General features: G+C 41.8%; 2 protein-coding genes across 2 annotated transcripts in view; one reads left to right on the top strand and one right to left on the bottom strand.

The window, feature by feature from the left end:
• Window positions 1-968: 968 nt before the first annotated feature.
• KLHL34 (kelch like family member 34) lies at window positions 969-2,756 on the top strand. The gene has a single exon (XM_013950678.2). The coding sequence runs from the start codon at window positions 969-971 to the stop codon at window positions 2,754-2,756; it is 1,788 nt and encodes a 595-aa protein (XP_013806132.1).
• A 1,218-nt stretch (window positions 2,757-3,974) lies between these two features.
• CNKSR2 (connector enhancer of kinase suppressor of Ras 2) overlaps window positions 3,975-15,367 on the bottom strand; it is a 219,863-nt gene continuing 208,470 nt past the window's right edge. Inside the window, exons 21-22 of the mRNA XM_067289740.1 lie at window positions 8,858-9,054; window positions 3,975-6,450 (exon numbers count right to left, since the gene is read on the bottom strand). Of these exons, the coding sequence (XP_067145841.1) occupies window positions 6,235-6,450; window positions 8,858-9,054 (413 nt within the window). The 3' untranslated portion in view covers window positions 3,975-6,234. The remainder of the gene's footprint in view (window positions 6,451-8,857; window positions 9,055-15,367) is intronic.

Genomic DNA, 15,367 nt, shown 5'->3' with positions numbered 1-15,367 from the left:
CTATTTTTGTTGCTGCTTTGTGCGAATGTGTTGCCCTTGTGATTTCCAGGCAGGTCATTCAAAGTCAGCTGCTTTGGCTCAGGCCATTCGTAAAAGCTGCTCCATTCCCCGGGCCCTCACCTCACTGCTAGCCCTCCTCAGGCGGCTCCTGGGAGGGAGGCCGAGGGGCTGTGCCTGCAAGCTATTCTTGTAGCTGTGAGTTATGGGGATATCATGTGAACCAAAGAGCCCAGAAATGCATGTCCAACTGAACCAGTGACTAATCATGATATTTTGGTTGTCTTAGTGCCTCCAGGCGAAGGATTTATGGGTTTAGAAAATCACGTAACAATCCCCGGGTGCTGATTTGATCTTCAGCTGAGACTTCCTCAGAGAGTGCAGAAAGATGACCAAAAGGGGGCTGTCGTCCCAGGGGCAGTGAGATCTAAATTTATCTACGTTTGAAACACAAACAAGGCTCAGACAGGGCAAGAAACGAGAAAAGCCAGAGTCCCCTTCTCATCTGTTTCTGCTTGGAGCCATGTACTGTCAGCCAGAGAAGATCTATTTGATCTGCCTGAGGAGAAAGAAGGGTCAAGGGCGACAGCTGAGCAGACACAAAGTGCCACTTGTTGAGATTGTCATCTAGCTCCCTCATCTGTCACCTGATGGCCAGCCAAGCAAGTGCTCAGCACAACCGTGGACCATTCATCCTTGCAAAAGCAACGGAGAAGAGAAAAGTAAGCGTCCTACAGCTGTTATGGCATTCAGCTGTTTTTTCTATGAAAGAATGCATTGAATGCACTACAAATCTACTAACAAACCCCCTATGCCAGGCAAGACACTGATTTTTTTTTGGTTGGGCTTTTCTTTAACAGCTGGAGGTCTGGTGGCCATTCATACAATGGCTGTTGAGTAGGGCAGCTGTTTTGGTGTCTAGTTGCATTTTAACTTTAATAACTTAAGTGGAAAGCATTGCATTATCTACGATGAGTTACTTCCTGTCCTACTGCAAAGCACACTGCAATGCTGTGCTCTCCCAGTACCAGACCTTGAGATCAGAAGGCTTTTTGTGTGATATTTTACTGAAAGTGAAGGAAAACGAATTTCCTGCACACAAGTCTTTGCTGGCATGCTCCAGTGACTACTTTCGAGCCATGTTCAAAAGTTACACCCAAGAATCTAAAGCTAGTGTAATTCATCTGCAAGTTGTCTCTCCCACCGGTCTCCAGCATGTCCTGGATTTCATTTACACTTCCTTGTTGCCCCTTTCTTTTGAAAGCCTGGAGGATACCTTGGAAGCTGCAAGTTACTTGCAAGTGACTGATGCTATTGGCTTGTGCAATCAGTACTTGGTTAACAATCTTACCTTGGAAAATTGCTGTTTTTCTGCCAATGTCGCCAGAAAGTTCTATCTTCCAGATGCCTTAGCAGCAACAGAAAAATACATTATCAATAATCTTTGGAAGTTGCTGGTCTTGGATTTTACAGGACTGCTTCAGCTGAACTTCAGGTCTTTGCTAGCAGTGGTTGAATCAACAGACCTCCCTATGGTGAAAGAAACCTGCTTGCTGAATCTTGTGCTGATGTGGCTGAAGCAGGACACATCCAGGCTGGCTCACAGAAGCAGCCTTTTAGAGCACATAAGATACGGTCTCATCCCGGTGGAAGATCTGAGGAAAACCTACACACAGTCAGAGGTGCCCCTCACCGCAGGTATTAAGTGCTTGATCATTAAAGCAATAAATTACCATACATCTGTTTTCAGACAGCCTGTCCTGCAGGATAAGTCCACCACTCTGAGGAACCAGAAGACTCGGATCATTCTGCTGGGGGGAGGGACAGCAAGTGAGGGGCTTGTCACTGATGTGGTGGCCTTCGATGTTTACAATCACAGATGGCGAGCTCTAACGCAGGTGCAGGACAGGGTGCAGAACCACAGCATGTGCGTGGTGGGGAACTTCCTCTATGTCCTGGGCGGGGAAATAGAAGGTGGTGCTCCGGGAGATGCAGAAACTGACAAGGTCTTATCAGTTACAAACAAGGTCCATCGTTATGATCCAAGATTTAACAGGTGGACACAAATCACTAGCATGCTGGAAAAGAGATGCCAGTTTTCTTGTTGTGTCCTAGGCAACAATATCTGTGCCATTGGTGGGAGAGGTGAGAACGGGGTGCTGCATTCGTCTGTGGAAGTCTACGACATCAGCAGCGACAGATGGATGAAGGCCAGGGAATTGCCATGTAAGATACATGGCCATGCCAGTGCCATTTGCAAGAATACTGTATACATCTCAGGCGGCAAATGCACAGATCAAGCCAGCACAAGTAAGGAGGTATATTCGCTGAGCTCGCTCGAAGGGCAGTGGATGAAACAAGCCCCCATGAGCATTGCTCGGTTTGGGCACCAGATGGCAACAATCAGAGAAGCCATATTCACATTTTTAGGATTATATGAACCATTCTCTGAAATAGAAAGATATGACCCTGATCAAAACCAATGGACTCGTTTAAGGCCATTGACCTATGATCGATTTTGCTATGGCCTGGCAGTTGTAGAAGAAACTGCACTTCTTATTGGGGGAAAGAAATGGCAAGACTCACGGGAAGTCCCCACTCAAGATGTGGTTGGCTACGATATCGACAATGACGGCTGGGAAGAGATCTGCAAAGCTCCCTTGCCTTGGTGGGGACTGCAGTGTGCAGTGCTGCAGCTCTCCGAAGCAGCTGATGAACAGGACAGCGACACCCAACAAAAGAAGCAGGCAAGCTGCTAACACTTTGTGGAATAATCATCCCAGGACATGAGCCAGCAGGGCTGTCCTGGAGAAGAAAAAGGTAATTGCAGTGGCACTAAACGTGACAGACTCAAGGTTTTACTTTGACAAGCAATACGCTCAGTGGAAATAGGCATGAAAAGCTGGCTCTAGCATGGGAAAAGGTGCTGTGACTTATACAGCTGAAAGCTGATCTCAAGGAGAATGGATGTAGCAAGTAGCATGTTTGGAGAAGATGAGCTAGAATCACAATGCTCAACTTTTTTTGGAAGAATAACACCTAGATTGCAATTAATAACTGTTGCAAGTCAGATTTTTCAAAGGTTAAAAAATATAATCCATCTTTTCTGTTTTCCTAATCAGAGGTAATTTTCCCAGCTGGTAAGTGCTATTGAATTTTATGCTATGGCTAAGCAAAATGAAAGTGAGCTGTATAAAGGCTAGAAAATTGATGCCTACGAGAACTAATAATAAGTAGTGCCAAGAAAAAGGTATTATTTCATATGCTACATACTAGGCAAGAATGCCTTAGCTAACCAACATGAAATTACTGGACAGAAAGCATGGGTTTTTTGAAATGTAGCCTCAGTTATGGCCATATGTGAAAACAGTGATTGTTCCATAGAAGAACTGAAGCAGAAAGCCACTTCTTTCTGAACAGCCTTTGTTGTAGTATGCTCTTCAGATGCTTATTTTGTATTATTTTAAACACACACAGTATTGACACAGTACATTTCTTGTGTATACAAACCTTGTGTTAGTTTAGATGGCCAGGACTGAACAGGTATACTTATTTTAAGGCTCTACGAACCATATTACAGGAGTTACAGTGGCTGCAACTAATGCCCTGATACTTACCTGGGTACTTTACACTTTATTATACCTGGTCAGAATTGTAAAATTGTTCACAGTTGCTGAACTAGCACATGAGAGAACCAGGCAGTCAAAAAAGGTTTACTTTCATCAAAGAGGAGGAAGGTAACCAGAGGTTTTCAGAAGTCTGTATTCAGTGTCTGCCTACATCCAAAACAGCAATAGTCTTACTTCCTTTTGGCCATGTCCAAAGTCCGAAGGCACAGACTGGGAGTGTACTTTAAGGCATACTGACCTGTGAAATGCAGGTAGCACAGCCAGATGCTAGAGAATCACTCTTGTGTGGAGTATATTGAATCTCCAATAATAAACATCGATTTAAAAGCTAAATTTATTGTACTTCATTTTACAATGTTCCCTTTCTAAGCTGAGGCTTAACACAATAAAAATATATATAGAAGAACATTTAATAGTCTTAAGGCAGCACAATGGATAGTACACCTGTTCTTTGTCACTAGACTAGCTTAAAAAACTGTAATGTTTAATTTTCACCTTTAAAGCAATCAAGCTGACTTTACTAATGTAAAGTGCAGACAGAATAGCTGTTGCATAGCAACAGATCTAAGTCTTCTGATCTGTCTTGGTTTTGACAAGGAATCAACTACACAGTGTGCATATACATCCATCAGATCTAAAGAGTTTTTATATGAATATATTTACTTTTGGTCCAGTAAACAATAGCAAGAGAATCTAAATGCTTGGAACAATAGCACAATCCATCTCAAGTCAAGCATTTTTTTAAGAGAAATTTACAAAAACCTCACGAATTTAATATACAAGTCAGTACCCATGCAGTAAGTAAATGTCCAGTTTATACAAACAATATTCTTCTAAATGGTACAAATATTACACTGGATCAAGAATTCTATACAAATGTTAATACATGATTTGTCATTCATATCGACTTGGATATAGGATTACTTAAAATGGGCTACAGAAAGGCCACTCCTCTGTACAATTGTGCAAAATCTGCAAAACATTTGCAATCCAAATGCAACAATATAACCAGGAAGGAAGGAAGGAAGGAAGGAAGAAAGGAAGAAAGAGAGAGAGAAAGAAAGGAAGGAAGCAAGCAAGGAAGGAAGGAGGGAAGGAGAAGAAAAAAAATCATCTGTCCATTCTTTCATTCATCCCCTCATGGAGATAACTGCCAGGAAATATCAGAGCTCATGAAGTTTAAATTACATTCACTGAGCTGTACAGGCAATAGTCTGAAGTTTGTTAAGAGTACAGCTCACTGTAAGAAGTATAAAGGAGGCTTTTCCCTTTCACATGAGCATTATTAAATCATATCATGAGTCCTAACTTATGCAGCAAAACATTGAAAAGCAGCACAAATATTTTGTCAAGCTCTGCTCACTTTTCAAAAACGAGCTCATAAAGAGTAAACACATGATTTAAGCTTTACCTCCCACTTTCCTAGCATGTGCCTAACTCTAAGGAGATATTACTACTCATATTCACCGGGTTGTATCCAGCTAATCTCAAATCTCATGGAAGTTTCAAACATTTTAATTGGCTTGTGAAGTCAGCAGAATCCAGAGTCTTCCCTTTCCTTTCAAAAGCAAACCAGGCTTTTTTAGTTCTCAGCTATTTTTCAGGTTCTGTGCTCAACTCTGTTCCCATCACACATTTTCCCTGCGTACAATATGGTCAAATTTCACAGCTCACAAAATAAATAAAAGGCTGTTTGAAAAATCCTTTTCTATTGTGGGAATTTTCAAAGCCTCTCAGATTCAGAACATTTCACTGGGAACCTTTTCCACTGCTGCTTTTCTGGGCAGGCGAAATACCTTTATCAAGGATGTTCAAAGTCGAAATTTTCTCTTTTCCAGAATCTGCATATTATACCAATACCTTCAGTAGAAAAACAGCATGAATGACAGGACCATGACTAATTAAAAAAAAAAAATCAACCAAATATAATTAAGAGACAAATAACACATAATTTGGTCTTAATTAGAATACAAACCAGCATCCCTTTGCACTGATGGTAAACCTTAGCAACAGGCTTTAAAAAAGCACAAGGAAATAAGACCTAACCTTTTAACACTTAAATTCACATTAGTCATTTGTTTGCTGATTTTTATCCTTTTATCTGTTTGACAAAACTGAAACACAGCTACTGCATTACACTTTTTCCCTGTCATTTAAGAAAACTCCTAGAGTTTCTTATTAAGTATAAAAAAAGGTTTTTTCACACCACCAAAATAGTACCTGCACTCCAAAAATGCAATGCAATACTGGAGTTATATAATATAAAATATCTTTGTAAAAGTGACCTTCAGTAACAAAACATTCATCTTTTAGAACTTTCCGTGTGAAGGCCACAGTCTTCCAAAAATGCTTTTAAATACTTTTCTTTAATAGTTAAAGACCATGTTCATTTATTTCACAGAAGGTAAACACAAGCGGAGCACTGGTAGCATATAAAATATACAAATCCTCATTAAAGATATGGTATTGTTAACCAATGAATGTTTACTTCACACAGCTGAGTAACATTAAAATATAATTTACTAGAGCTCCCACATAGTGATATAAAAACTACTTTATGCACTTAAGTAAAGGGCTGGAGTGTAGTAAATGGCAAAAAGAGAGCCCTTTATACATGCGTTTCAATGTAAGAGTGAGTGTGTGCTAAAGAGGCTATAAGTGCATCAACCTCGGAAGAGCCATTAACAGAGTCCCCCGGACTACTGCTTTGACAGATGTCCAGGAAGAGGTCGAGGTACATTTGCTTCCACTCTTGAAAGTCTCTGGACGTCAAATCAGGATTATCCAGAACTTTATCTATAATGGCTACCTCTCCTTCTCTGGCCTGTGGGAGAAAGCAAACAAGCAAACAGTCACTGGGCCCGATGAGTCACTGACAAAATCGCGTGGGCGGAACGGGAGGAAAGGAGCAGCAAATGTGAGCCACGCAGGCGTTCAAAGCAGGCAAGCATCTCACCGCTGTGCCGAGCGCTTACAGGCAGGAGTCCTACCTACCTACCGGGCGTCACGCGCCCCCTGGGCACCAGGGCTTTCCTTGCCTCGTTCAGCATCCTCAAAAACACTCTTCTCCCCTCTCCTCGCCCCTTGCTTAGCTCAGGCAAAAAGCAACCCCTGTGCTGTTTACTACTAGCTCTTTTCCTGTCTCAAGATCCATTTCACACTCTGCAGTGCCATCTGTTTACTCTTCTCGATCATCATAAGAAATGCTGTGCTTGTGCGTGGGATGCAGGCAGATGGCCTCTCACCCGCCAGCAGAGCTAAGCCTTTTTTACCAGGCTTGTCACGGGGACATCTAAGAGCTACACTGTAAAGGACTGTGCAAAGACCTTTTAACTTGCTAACTCATCTTTAAAGATCCCATATACACAACGGGCTGGCTTGCTGCCACCTCTTCCTGCCTCTGTGGTGGCAAACAAAAGCTGAAACAGGTAAAATCTAAAAAAGCTGCCGATACCTCCTTACCCATCACAGAGACAGGCGATGGGGGTGTCTCATAATCAGTGACTAGTGATTAGTTTCTCGAGAATAAGCCTCAGATGCACACGTAGCCACGCACGGCTGTTGTACGCAGTACGCAGAAATTAGATGCAACAGACTTAAGCTTTGGAAACACATTTAACACTCAGATTTCCAGCATGAATTACTGTGAAGCCATTGCAAAACAGGCACATGCCATTGTTGACTGATGCTGTATGCAAGAAAGAGCAGCTATCTAACTTTCTTTGGTACTCACTGACATCATATGTTCAATTTTTTGTCAGGTACTTTAAGAATGATTTATACTGATCAAAGTCCAGACAAGAAGGATGAGAGGGTTAGAAAACATATCTTGTGGAGAGAGAGGGAATGAATTGTGTTTGCTTGGTCTAAAAGAAAGAAGACCCAGAGAAGCACTAAAACAGCCCTCCTCTGTGTTAAAGGGGTGAGTTGGTGATATTCCCTGGAGGAAATCAATGTCATTTGTAGGAAGCCATTGCCTTAATTTAGGTCAGGTATCAATAACTGCTAACAAGAAAGACAACTAAGCATAGCAACAGGCTACTGATAGTCATTGCGTCATTCCTGGAAATTTCAGGGCAGGATCTTGTTCATTGCAGACCAACATCTTTCACATGGTTTTGGTGCAAGTGATCCTGGCACAGTGCAAAAGCACAGATACTGCGTGAAATTCCTGCTGCCCCTATATGTCTGACATTACTGTGATTTTGTTTCGGTTTCTCATGCTGCCACTTCTTGTAGGAGACTTGTTGAAAACCTGCTCAGCTACTCTGTGTCTTGATTTTTTTCTACCAGCCTCCAAACCTGTAAAGAGTCACATACCTGGATACTATAAGCATCTATTGCCTTCAATGAGATAATACCATGCAGAAAGTTAAGCACGTGTAACATTTTTTTTCAGGACGGGAGCCCCACAGCATGAAAATAATATTGCTTAAATGCTACTCTAGGTGATGGAAAACTAAATTAATTAATGTTGATAAAGCCCTCTTTGATGAAAACTGTTACAAAATCCGCTGTACAATTATCTGGTGACTTAAAATGTGGTAATTTAATATAGTTAACAGGGTCCCTGGGGAAACCCAGCACATTGTTTGCTGAAATCTCTAACAGTACAGATTTGATACTGCTGGAACAAACAAAGAAGCAGACCAGGAGGTTAAATGAGCTGTGGTACATTTAGAATGATGATAAAAATCTTCAAATCTATCATTACCACTATCTATTTATTTAATCAATCTCACTGATTAAATACAATGATCCTATCAGTTTATACAGGATGCAAGGACAATGTTCATTCCTAGACAAGCTCAGCAATCAGAAAACAATCAAATGTTTTCAAAAGTACCGCTCCCTTCCAAAAGGCTGACTTTGCTTAAGCTTCAACTGTGGCAATTAAAGACTAAATGTATTTTGGTAAATGAAAATGTTCAGGGACAAAAAAGGGATTAAGGTCTCCTCCGATAATTTGGTGTCAAATTATGTTAAATTAGCTAGAGGAGGAGTAGCTTTCTGAGATTTTGTCTCCTCACAAATAAAAACTGATCCCCTCACTTCCACTGCTCTCCCAAGGTACTTTTCCTGTGCTTTGAGAGCAGTATTTACCCACGTCTTTGTTGTTTGTTTCACATACTAGGTTCAGCCTGGGCTCCAGCTGCGTACAATTAATCTCTGAATACAATACAGTAAGATCCAAGCCTGGGGCAGGATTTCTTCTCCTTCTTTTATCTCACCTTTAAAGTGCTTTTCAGAATTCGCAGCTGGTGCAGTTTTTCATTGACTACTGGATCGCTACATCTCTTTATAAAAGATTTCTTATACTCCAGCTTAGTGGAAATCCGTTGTTCTCCTAAAGGAGACAGGCTGGCCTGCTCCAAGGCTCTGTACAAGTCTTGCAAGGAGTCTGCTGTTTTTTCGTGTATAGTTTCAGCTGTAATGAGAAAAAGAAAAGGGGAAAAAAAGAAGAGGAAAAAGATAGAGAAAGGAACAGTGTATCATTAAAACGGTTATACAAAAATCTATCAAAAATCTTTGCAAAAGGTTTAACAGGTTTAACTAAACCAGAAGGTGAACATTTCACACTTCCAGAAAAAAAGTGCTGCAAGTCTAGCTACTCCTTCTCTAACTATTGCCTTGAAGAGAAAGGGAAAAAAACTTCCAAGAATTATAAAGCTTTGACCAGTACAGAAAGGAGAAAAAAGTAGTAGTGCAAGGTGAAGTAACCTTATGGTCACATACTGTCAGAAATCACATCTTTAATTGTAAATAAATATATTGGTAACTTGGTTATTACAAGAAAAGGGAGGATTAGAAGCATCTTGTTGAAGAAGGTGATGAGGAATCTAATTTCTGTCAGAGAGTTCTGATATGTTCTGACATTTGAGGATATGTTTCTAACTGATGGTCTTGGAATGACATATAATTTCCTTCCTACTAGTTTAGAGCCCACTTCTTTTTGTCTCTATTTTCTGATATTCATGAGTGTTGTTCAATAGTCAATAATGCTATCAATCACTTGTGGTAATTTTTTACTGTACTAATATGCAGACACTGGACATATGAACGTATCCATGAGTGACTAGCCAGCAGCGCAGCAACCAAACCACAGCTGTCTGCATTATGGATTTTTTGGTGTTCATCCTGACTAGTACCGGGAGCATTTTAAAGGAACAAAAAATGAAAGATTTTGCTCCTTTAAAAATGAATTCAACCAAAGGTTGGTTAGAAAGCATCAAAACATCAGCTTCTCACACATTGTTTTCCCCATAAGAAACTTTTGATGATTCAGTAGCAACTTGCAAAGTTTTGGTGAAGCTGTGATTAGATGTGTGGTGACCAGCAAAAGCCAGGGTAGCCCTGGGGGAGCGAGCCAGGCAGGCAGCGTGTCCATTCCCGACATCACTGACACCTGCACACACACCAGTGGCTACTGCCTGGTGAGCTCAGATCTCTCCAGAGCCCAAGGGATGAGATCCTCCCACCCAGTTTTGGTTTTCCTAATTGCATATGTTTTCCCGGGCCAACATGCCCATGTCCTCACAATGCTTTCATTAAATCCCCTGTAGGAAGGCTACAGCTCTTTAGTTTCAAGCATAACTTTTATCCTGTGGGTGATCCCATGCCAAGAAATGGCCGTACTCACTGGCTGAAAGTTCAGCACGTGCTGAAGTACCCACACATAGCGAAGCCTCAGCCTCCCTCCATGCTTGGTGGGTTTTCTATCCATACCATCGACAGGGTAGTATGGTGGGGCAAGCTAGTGCTTAGAAGTGCCATTTCTACGCTGAGAAGACATGCTCACCATGAACTACCTGAGGCATCCTCTCGCTCAAGCCAGCACCATACGGTACAATAACTACTCACCTCAGCTCCAAACAAGAAAGCCAGAGACCAAAACCTCCACCTCCCCTCACAAAAAGTATTTACATTTGTATAGATCTTTACACAATCAAAGAATTTTGCAGTCAGCAATTAATCTTGTTCTATCTCCGGTCAGTTTATTCCTTTGTACATTTTGTGGGGGCTACTGTGTTGTTCAATAGCCAATAATGCTGTCACTTATGGTATTTTTAAAGCACTCATTTTTTATCACTTGTGGTTTTTAAAGCACTCAATTTTTTTAAAGTGATACAGACATGAAGAAGAACTAGAGATTTTTTTATTGATGGAGGTGTTGTGGGTCTGTACAGAGCTGTTGGGTTCCTTCAGTTGGTAAATATCCACTCACTAAATCCTCCCATCATGTATTATATGGCTTGGAGACCTGTATTCATCACTGTACGTGCAGGCAAAACTTAAAGAAAAATAAAAATGAGATGCAGTTCATTCTTGTGTTTCTTATTAAAAACATCTAATGTGTTAAAGGGGGAAATTATGCAATAGCTGAATATCTAAAGATTGGTTAAAAACCCCTGCAGTCTTGATTTTTATGCTTTCTTAAAAATTCCATGCAGCAATGAGATAGGATGTTTGGGATATCTGTATCTGTTCTTATCACTGAACATCTAAGTCAATGAGTCTGAGAGCTGGGGAATGGGAGTGATTTGTGAAAAGGCAAAGGCAAAAAAACCTTCAAGATCTGACGGGGGATTATTTTACATCCGTTTCTCTCCTCCTCTTATCCCATGTTATGCAAGGGAAAAAAAGATCTTTCCTCTGCTCTCTTTCCCCCAGCAGCATAACCACATTGTATCCTCAGGGGATTAATAAGTACATGGAAACTCTACTGAAGAAGTGAGCCAGTGCCTTGACTCCATGCCATTTTAATTTATTTTGCCAGGGTGATCTAGAGCCTGGATCAGCCACCACTTTCAGGCTTGCCATTGAAAACCCCCGGGCTCCTGAAACATGAAAGGTCCCGACCACAGTGAAGGACAAAGGCAGCCCTCAAAACAGTTTGGGTTTAACCCCTAGCATCAGTCCTGAATAGGAAATGCCTTTAAAGAAGCTGGAACTCAGGTTGGCCTGTGCAGATAAGTGACTGCCTGCCACCAGCCTGGCCATCGGCATCAGCTGGAGCGCCGCTGAGCTCCCCAGGGCTCACTTCCTCAGGTACGCAGCCTGCTGCTATGTTGTGGGGGGGACTGCAGACAGATAATTTCTACTCTAGCTCCAAACAGGAATAGCTGAGACTGCATGGAAAGAGGTGTAGCTAGCTGGGACATTATTAGGCAGGACTGGGGAGAAGTCTAGGTGCCCTCCTGCAGCACCAGGCTGACAGGTCTTTGAAGCCCATCAGTACATCACCTCTGCTTGTCTGGGGCTCGCCTCCCCCAGGCTCTAACATCACTCAGCTACTGTACGAATGAGCAGCATTTAGAAGAGAGAATGGATTTGATATGAAGGCAAGAGCAGTGAGGAAAAACAGCAGGTCCCTTTCCCTAAATGTCTCGCTGTTGCTGACGTTAGAGAAACTCAGACAGGGCAAGATACAACCTCATTCCACCCACGGCTCGGGGGAAGGCAGGGGGAGTCATGCTAACACATCCTAAGCCCTTAACATTTTCCACTGGGTGTGATGTACTGCTCTCAATGACTGGAGTAAGTTCTCAGTAGGTGGGAATGAGATTATACACAAAATTTGCCTCCTTCACCCTTTGGCTGAAGGGTGTGACTGATTTCCTGTAGGTGCTGGTGAAACCCTGGGTGCCATAAAGGATCTGAGATACTTGATTAGATATACAGCTGAGCTTAAAAATATTTTCTTTTTTTTTTAAATTGGTGGATTTGTATGCAAGTGATATGCTATGCCAGCAGGACTGTCTTCTTGAGAAAGAATAAGGCCTCAGGTAATGCCTCATTTAAGTAGAGAAAAGGCCTAATGGGATTTGTAGACTGACCTTGCAGCAGTCTATACAGCAAGTTGTTATTCACCCTCACTTGGCTGCTGAGTCATGGGTTGCATTTCTCCAGTTGCCTTGTTTCTCTGAATACATTGGTAGATAGCTGTTTCCACATACTACTGAAAAGGAAGGTCTTTTCTCTGAGGAAATAATTTTGTCCCCAGCCTCATCCATGCTAGAACAACTCTGTCACTTTGGGGCAGAAATAAAGCTTCATAAACTCTGCAGCACGCAGGATCTAAATTCTGCACCATATCTTCCAAATCCCAGAATACCCAGGCACCAAATTCTGTAACAACAAAGTTTCTGCTGTATCTTCAAGTGAACACAAAACCATTTGCTTTTAACTGAATTAAATTCAGCAGCTGAACAATGCTTCAGACTAGTTAATGCTGTGTTGTTATTTTTCATTATTCTGCTTTCCATTTGGAATAGTTTTGGAACTTTTTGTACTCTACTCCCACTTCTTAAAATGCCACAAATATCTGCATCCATTTTTACACTTTCTCAGGAGAGGAAGCTGGAGATTATGGCTGAGTGGGTGAAATTATGGTCAGAAAATGGTTGGGGTTGTTGGCATTCAGGAAAATTTGGTGGGATTTTTTTACATTATACTCCTGCTTGTTGTTAAAATGACAGCGACCCGGGGTCCATGATGTAATAAGTGTAACCACCTCCTGGCTCCATTGGGCCATACATCTTTCCATTATTTTCCTCCAATAAACCAATATCTCAAGAGCAATCAATAAGAACATAAGGTATTTGAGTGAAAAGTGAGCAGAAAAAAAGAATTAACATTGATATTTACATGGTCTGAGAGTAGATCATTAGTCTTCTGGTCATTAATATCAGGAAGATGATATGGAATTAGGGACATGTAGAAGGTCACCCTTGCAACCCAGGCAGCTAACACATCATTCCATGGATACAGAGAATCTCTAGGCATGCTTTTCTCACAGATTTGCTCTAAATATCTGAGAAAATCCCTAGAAATTTTCAGTGGAGGTTCCTGCACTTCTGTGACTCACTTTCCCTGTAAAAGCTCATGCCACTGAAAGCTTACTTGCTTCTTCCCCTTCAGTGAGGTACCAGAAGAACCAGCAATTGTACCTGGGGCCATGAGTGCAGATAACTGCCCATGCAAGGATAGTGCAACACAATTAATTATTGGTTTTATCACCTGCTATACCAAAAGGTCAGATTTTTCAAGGGTTGAGACTCTCCTCTGATGCCCCTTTGTACTTTGCCTATTCCTCCTAATGCTACTCAGGCTCCTCCTGTTATCTTTAGACTTCTCTTCTCATCCTGCATGACGGACAAGGTTGACCACTCTGACTGCATTCTCTGTTTTTTCACTATCCTGTTTGCTGTTTGCTATCTTTACAGCTTAGTGACGCACTTTGCTTCACTGTGCAACTCCTGTCGTGCACACCCACTGCTCTACTTGCAATTAGCCCTGCATTTGAACAAAATTACCACCTTCTGCAAATCCTGAGAAAGCTGAGCTGCTGCAAATTCTGTGACAGAGAGTGAACAACACACAACCAGTTGAACTGAAATCCCCCATGCTCCACTGAAATCCAAACTCCCATTTTCTTTCCTTTTGGTGAGCTCACTTTCTCTGGCAGAGAAACCAGCTCAGCTCAGCTTTCTCAGGATCTTAAGGAGGTTATTTTGTTAGAACACAGCACTAATTACATTATTAAACAGCTGCCATATGTTATTTTACCCCTACAAAACTCAAAAGATTTGCTTCCAATTTTACAGTTATACCTGCTTTACCTTTAGCACTGGGGAGCCATCTAACTGAAATCTCCCAGGGACTTTTTCTGGCTGTCAGTAAATGCTCTACCAAAACTGAGAGAGCATTTTTGTCCTCTGGGAAATGGTCTGAAGCCAGATAAAAACAAGCCTTGACACGTCTCATGCTGATGCACAAATCCCTGCTCTTCTCTTTTATCTTCTTGATCCTGATGCATCTACATTAGAAAAAGAGAAGTTTGTCTACCACATATTAGCTGACGCAAGCTAACTAATAAGTGACAAAATCCTAGAGCAGACAAAGTGTTTTGCAATTTTCCTATGCCACAGCATGTTGGGTGCGCCATGTCTATCTATAAGGTCTATTAAAAACCGCCTGGTCCTCCTGTGATTTCACTTTTAGGTAACGTGGTAAACAGACATCTGCTGTTCCCCAGTGAAGGGAAGGCTTCTTGCTGCAAGTCCTCAAGCCTTTGCTCAAGCTATCTGCTGGCTGAAGTGTGAGAACATGCAGGTAGGGGCAGGGGATGTAACGTGTCAATGGGAGCAGACAGCCAGACTGAGGTTGTAAACCCTGGGAGAATAGGTAGGGGAGAGACAGAATGGATCTCTCTGTATTTAAGGTGAGAAAGCAAAAGGATAGAAGGAGAATGGATGTGAATTTTGGCTGTGTTGGAAGGGAGGGAAGAGAAATCCTCCAAAGAAGAACTTCTTGGTTTCTCAGTGCAAGGCTTAAATGCATCTTTGCTCCTGTTCAGGTTAATCTTAAGATTCTAAACTGCACAAGGGGGAGACATATCCAAATACTTATGATGCAGAAGAAAAGAAGGAATTGCAGTCATTTTTTGCACTATTTGGGTGGACTACAGGCAGACAAAGCTAGATGTTTCCTTTTCCCCCAGTCTACAAACCAAAAGTAAAGTTTTATAAGATTGTATCTGCACAGCTATGTGTGCTGTATAAAGTCACCCCTGCACATGTGTATGGGAAGCCATGGTAACATGGGAAATCAACTCATATTAGGAAAGCACTACAAGTCACATCACTGATCACTGAGAAAAGGAATAAGCAACACGGTGTTTAAGCACGGCATGGTGCTCTCACAGAGCTCTGTGATATGCTGATATGCTGGAGTTTTCC

Source organism: Apteryx mantelli, chromosome 1 (genome assembly GCF_036417845.1).
Source record: "Apteryx mantelli isolate bAptMan1 chromosome 1, bAptMan1.hap1, whole genome shotgun sequence".
Lineage (NCBI taxonomy): Eukaryota > Metazoa > Chordata > Aves > Apterygiformes > Apterygidae > Apteryx > Apteryx mantelli.
The sequence above is the reverse complement of the archived record's forward strand: the minus strand, read 5'-3'. Positions and strand labels throughout refer to the sequence as shown.

Excerpts from the sequence above, each read along its gene's own strand:
- KLHL34 (XM_013950678.2), top strand. The coding sequence starts at position 969 with ATGAGTTACTTCCTGTCCTACTGCAAAGCACACTGCAATGCTGTGCTC.